This window comes from Chenopodium album, chromosome 14 (assembly GCF_948465745.1).
Source record: "Chenopodium album chromosome 14, dcCheAlbu1.1, whole genome shotgun sequence".
NCBI classification, from domain to species: domain Eukaryota; kingdom Viridiplantae; phylum Streptophyta; class Magnoliopsida; order Caryophyllales; family Amaranthaceae; genus Chenopodium; species Chenopodium album.
Window position 1 is genome coordinate 47546711 of NC_137847.1, and position 6835 is coordinate 47553545.

Here is a 6835-nt window from a genome sequence, read left to right on the forward strand (position 1 = left end):
AATATTTTTGTAATAATTTAATTATTAAAACATATATATATATATATATATATATATATATATATATATATATATATATATATATATATATATATATATATATATATATATATATATAAACTAACTATAGTTATAATTTTTTATATTAAAATGGTTATTATAATTGGTAATCATTAACACAATATTAATAATAAAAAAAGTTGACTTTTTATCAAAGGAAAAAAGATAAATTTGGATTTTTTTTTTTTTTAAAATTTTTTTTTTGGTGGTGTTTAGTGAATCATAATGGCTAGTGCTGTCAAATTTCAAACCGAAACCGTTTAACTGTCCGAAACAAACTGATCCAAATGAGAACCGAACCGATTAAAAACCTTTTTTTAAAACCGAAAACCGACCCGAACCGTACGTGAAAGAATCCGAAATCGAACCGATCTGAATAACGTTACACCTTATAAGAACCGAACCCGTTAATGAACCGAACCAGTTCTAAACCGAACTCAAATCAAACCGAACCGAAAAAGAGCCGAACTGTTTCTAACCCGAAACCGTTTGAACCGGGATAAAAACCGTTTACAACGAACCGTTAACAACCCGCGACCCGTTTGCACCGAACTGTATATAAACCGAACCGTTTATTAACCGAACCGCTTGCAAACCGAATCGTTTTATGAACCGGACAACTTATAAACGAATCGGCTACAAACTAGTAAGATTGGTATGGCTAAACTTGAAACTGAACATGATATGTATTTATAAAATCAATGAGAATTTGTATATAATTTGATGCCTATTTATGAAATGATGAAGTCTCGACTAAATATAAAACTTGTTAACCAACAAAAGGTTAGCATGTACTATCAAATTTCAATCCAAAACCATTTAACTGCCTGAATCCAAACGACTCGATAAACAATCGATTTTTGAAACCGAAAACCGACTCGAACCGTAATTTAGTAAACTCGAAATGGAACCGATCCGAATAACGTTAAACCGTAGAAGAACCGAACCAGTTATAAATTGAATCGAAAAAGAACCGAACTAGTTATAAATTGGACCAAAAAAGAACCGAACTAGTTATAAACTGAACCGAAAAAAAACCGAACTGTTTTTAACCCGAAACCGTTTCCAACCTGAAACTGTTTGAACCGGGATAAAAACCGTTTACACCGAACCGTTAACAAACCGCGACCCGTTTGCACCCGTTTACTACCGAGACTGTTTACAGCCCAAATCGAATTAAAACCGCTCAAGAATAAACCGAAACCGAATCGAACCGATAACTATTTAAACCGAACTGAAACCGACCCGCGAGACACTTAAACCGATTTCAAACCGATCCGATTTAATACCGAACCGATTTCAAACCGAACCGAACCCGAACTGTCAAACCGTTTGACAATACTAATAATGGCGGATGATGAGAATCGATTTTAGGATTCCCTAGAACTGGATAGAAAGTTTTAACCACTTGAGTTATACCTCAGTCTCGCGATTAAATTTGATATTATTAAAGAAAATTTTCCTTTATTTTTTTGGCTTAAATAAAAACAAATGTTACTTTGCACTTCTACAGTGTAATAAATTATTATTTAGGTCTATGTTTATGTATGTTATTCAAGTTGTATAAAAGCTAAAATGTTCCAATTAAATAGGAACATAAGATTGTAAAGAAGAGTTTGAAAAGGCAGAGTTGTTAGTTGTTAGTTGTTACCAACAAATACTCGTAGATACCAATCATCATTTCAATCCTCAACCTTCTCCCACAAATCCCCAATACAATTCCCCAATGGCCTAACCTACTGATCTGCTCTTGCAAATACTTTGTTGGGTGTCGATTGTCCCACAAGTATAGATAAGAGAAAGTTAATATTATGTATTAGGAAAACATATATAAATGAGACAAAGATACGAACGAACAAATAATAAATAAGATGAAGAAAATCGGGCCTAATTTGAGCTTATCTTAACTAAATTTATCATTTTCTCAAAAAAAAAAAAAAAAAAAAAAAAACTAAATTTATCATAATCTATCTAAATTCATTCACTTATTTAGTTATTTTAATTGTAACTAGAACTTGAATAACCCTCATTAACCTATCAAAATCCTTATATTCCCCTTATTTTCACTTAATTTAGAAAAATAAATACATATAAGACTATAAGAGTTAAGAAGTTCAAATAAGATGAGTACGAAAACATATACTTACCTCCGGTTTTTTTTTTTTTTTATACGTAGTTCTTTTTAAGAAGTTTTTATTTTTTTTAGTTGACACATTTCCTTTTAGGGTACTACGTTTTTTACTTCGCATTTACTACCTACCCCATTTACTTTATTATTCTCTCTCACTCCCTCCTCTCCTTAATATATATGCATAAATTGAACGAGTTAACTAAATAAAAATGAAGGAAATATACATTGTGATAAAAATTAATATATGAGAGCTACATAAGGTCATTTTACAACTAAAAAAGTTCTAATAATGTTTAATTATTTCGAACAAGTTCAGATTATCAACCTCAGTTATATACATACTATATATCACATTCCATTTTAAAGAGAGAGTTGATATTTTGAAATCAAGTTAATATTTCCTAATAAATTATACTTCTTTTGTTCTGTTTTTTTTTTTTTTTTTTTTTTTTTTTTTTTTTTTAAATTATGCATTGTTCGCAAACTTGACATGAAAATTTTATATTCTTTACTTTTGTATAATGAATAAATATATGAGTGACAAATAATACATTGACAAGCGTAAAAACAAAAATGTGACAAGTAAAAAAAAAAAAAAAAAACCAAAAAAAAAAAAAGAGAGAGAGAGAAAGTATAACTTAAAACTAAGAAACTTTGTTTGTTCCATTATAATTCAATAGTGACAAAACAATAACGTGTGTATCAGCACGCTTACAATATAGTAGCCTATACTAGTAGGACTACTAGGATATATATATATTTAGAACATAAAGAAGTAACGTTGATAAACCAAGACCATATCAATCACTTGGTTATTATTGTATAAACACTCCAAAATCATACGAAATAGGGGCTCATTCAAAATTTCGACTGAAGCATCTTCACTATGTGTTCATCAAGCTGGAAGGCCTTGCTTAGTACAGCAACATTGATTGGTGGATCAGCCCCGAAAACGGCATTAGCAATGGTGACCGTACCAGGGTTTTGGCTGCTTAATCCAGCAATAGCAATAGCAGGGTATTTTCCAATATTGAATTGAAAATGAATGAGGCCTTGTGGAAAAACAAACACATCACCTTTGTTAAGCACCTTAGCGAATAACTTGTTATCGCCGTTAGCAAGGTTGGAAGTTACAAAGCCTACATAGAGGGTTCCTTCAATGACTGTAAGGATTTCGCTTGCACGAGGATGAGTGTGAGGAGGATTAAGGCCATATGGTGCATAGTCAATCCTAGCCAAGGATATGCCGAGGGTGTTGAGCCCTGGAAGTTGTAATGCAGAGACTAGTGTGACAGCAGATTGTACCCTATTGCTAGTGTTCCCGGGTTTATCTAGCCCATCCTTAAAGAAATCCTCGGGTTTAGCATCCATTGGATTCTTACAAAACAATCCATTCACAAACACTGCAAGCAAATTTATTAAATACTCCTTAATTAGCATCTATTTTAAAAATAAAGTACAAATCAAAATTATAATTAAATAAATTCACAACGTTTGTAATTAAATTGGACAAAAAAACATACGTTCACTATTTGGATCGTTCACCGCAACACAGAAGTCTTGCAGCTGAGTAGGATCGGTCGCATAGGCCATGTAGGAAGACATGGCTAAGAAAGTAAGGTAAACAAGAAAATAAGGAGCTTCCATCTTAGGTTTTTTATGCAATTGGTATGTTAAACTGAATAATGTATGTGAGTATTATTACAAAGTGCAAGTTATAATCTTCTTGCATGCTAAATGATCCCTTTTATAGTTCAAAGACGTGCATAGAATTGGTCATTAATTATCATGAAAATTCTTTTTTAATTGTTTAAATTTTCAATGAGGGTAGTTATTTAGTGGTTTAATTTTTTACTTAGCAGGTAATGACCTTATCAGTCTTGCATTATTGACATAGTCAGATCATGAAATATTATTTAAAATAATTAACTAAATCAACTAATGTTATAAGATTAGGTTAGAGTAGTATGTTTTACTAATGCAATATTCCAAATATTAAGAGTACGTAGGATGTTTTGATAAATGCGAAAAACAGATAAGCACAATCCAAAGTATATACTTCTTACAAGAGTAAGAATCTAAGATGCATGATTTTCTATCTACTACCTTTATTTTTGTAAAATTTTAATCAATTACAAACTCTTAAATGAATTTGGTTCACCTTCATTTGTTTTGTTGTGAACCACTAATACTCTGTATTAGAGACACTATGATTTTATTATTAAAAAAAAAATCACTATATTAACATAAAGATTAATATGTTAAAATAAAAATCATTTTATAAAAGTAATAAGAAATTTTTTAAATGAAAATTTTAATATACTCGTTGATAAATTTAAAGGGAGTAAGATATGCTAACATATTAAGATATACAGTATTTCTCAAAATTTTAATATGTTAGCATATCTTACTTCCTTCATATTTTAAAGTTCGATTCACTTTATGTTGTCATTCATTTTTGTTATTTTTTTACGATAATTTTTTTTTTATTTTTTTATTTTATTTTTCTTACAACAACAGAATGTGATAACTTTATATTCAATCATTTTTTTATCAACTAGTTCAACCTAGTTTGATGGCTCAATTAAATTAAATAAACCTCATACTCTATATCTCTTCTATTTAAAGAAAAAGTTGTCTAATACATGTTCCTTATTTACACTTCTCTTGATTTCTGTAGCTATTAGCGATGATAAGTCCTAGCCGCTGTGCTGTGCGCCTGTGCCTCTCCAATCCGATCCTTTTCTCTCTAGAATTTTCAAAACTCAATTTTTATACGTGAAAAATGGTCAATTAATTTCGAAAGTATAGTAATTTTTTACTCTCTCTTTAAGTAGTGTATGTTCTTGTTTTCTTTTTCAATAAAACTGCATTGTTTAAATATAATGAGCTCCTCATTGGTGGGAATTTAGAACAAGAGTATTAGTTTAGTTAAGTAATGATAGAGTCGGGGCCGTCTCAATGATTATGGAGGCACTGTACGGTTGAAATAAAACTAGGCCCTTTTGTTAATGAAATGATAGAATAAGCTAATGGCTTATAAATATATGTCATCCGATTAAATTTGAGCCCTCGTATAAATGCAACAATTTTGGGTAATAGATACTTTGTATTAGGTAGATGGAACACATCATTGGGTTTTGAGTTATAGGAAAAACGAATGAATGATAGCACTTTTGTAGAGTTTTTTTTTGGTTTATTTTTTTTAACAAAGTAGTACTCAATTAATAGCATTTTTGCTTCAAAAATTGATTAATTGCCTTTTAATTTAAATTTTAAAATAACAAAACAAAAAATAAAATAAAAATTGATTAATTGCCTTTTAATTTAAATTTTAAAATAACAAAACAAAAAATAAAATTAAAATAAACAGGATGTTCTGATGGGATTCAATCTCATGATTTCCTGTAAGCAGAAGAGCTCCTTACACCACTGAACCAAAGTTCATCTACTCATATTTATTTGCTGCAAATACTATATAAAAATACTATCGGACAGCCTCAATACGGCCCGCCTATGACACCCACGGAGTTCGGGAGTGCATATTCTTCGATGGGTCTTTCAAGTCCGGATAATGGGTGGTACATGGACTCGGGTGCTACATCTCATATGACTCATAATTCTGGTAATCTCTTGCCCCTTTTTAATTTAAGCACGAATAATCATATTTTAGTTGGCAATGGTCATCGTATTCCAATTACTGGTTATGGTCACACTACTTTACCCTATAATTCCCTTGCCTTAAAAGATGTCCTCCTAGCCCCTCAAATTATTAAAAATCTAATTTCAGTTCATAAATTTACTTCTGATAATTCGGTTTCTATTGAATTTGACCCTAATGGCTTTTCTGTGAAGGACCTTCGCACGGGGAGGGTAATAACGAGATGTAATAGCACCGGGGAGCTTTATCCAGTCACCTCAAATTCATCAAGCACTTGCCTAGCCACTACTCTCACTGCAGCTACCCCGTGGCATGATCGTTTAGGACATCCCGGGGCTTCCTCTTTAAGTTTTCTTAGGAGCAATAATTTTATTACTTGTAATAAGGAGCATGACTCCACTTTTTGCAATTCATGTCAAATAGGGAAACATGTTAGACTTCCGTTTTATGATTCAAATAATAATACCTTTTCTGTTTTGATATTATTCATGCTGATTTATGGACATCTCCTATTAGAAGTGTTAATGGTCATAAATACTATTTAGTGCTTCTTGATGATTTTACTCATAATGTGTGGGCCATACCCCTAGCTTATAAATCTCAAGCCTACCAATCTTTTCTTCACTTTAGACAATATGTGCAAACACAATTTGAACGTCCTGTTAAATCATTCCAAAGCGATCACGGTCGCGAATTTGACAATGACCTATTCAAAAAATTTTGCCTTGCTAATGGTATGGTTTTTAGATTCTCTTGTCCCCACACGTCCTCCCAAAACGGGAAAGCCGAACGTATGATTCGAACCATAAATAATATCAAACGCACTCTCCTATTTCATGCCTCATTGCCCCCTTCCTATTGGTCACATGCTCTAGAGACGGCCACTTATTCTCAATATTTTGCCCACTAAATCTCTTAAGCACATGACCCCGGCACAGGCTTTGTTTCATAAAAACCCTTCTTATGACCACTTACGGGTTTTC

At 31.6% G+C, this 6835-nt stretch overlaps 1 protein-coding gene across 1 annotated transcript; it reads right to left on the reverse strand.

Annotated features, from left to right (window-relative positions):
* Positions 1-3049: 3049 nt before the first annotated feature.
* LOC145579379 (germin-like protein) lies at positions 3050-3838 on the reverse strand. Its single transcript, XM_081636619.1, has 2 exons — positions 3715-3838; positions 3050-3594 (listed from the first exon to the last, which is right to left on the reverse strand). Exons 1-2 carry the CDS (start codon positions 3836-3838, stop codon positions 3050-3052), a joined length of 669 nt encoding a protein of 222 aa, XP_081492745.1.
* Positions 3839-6835: the final 2997 nt, after the last annotated feature.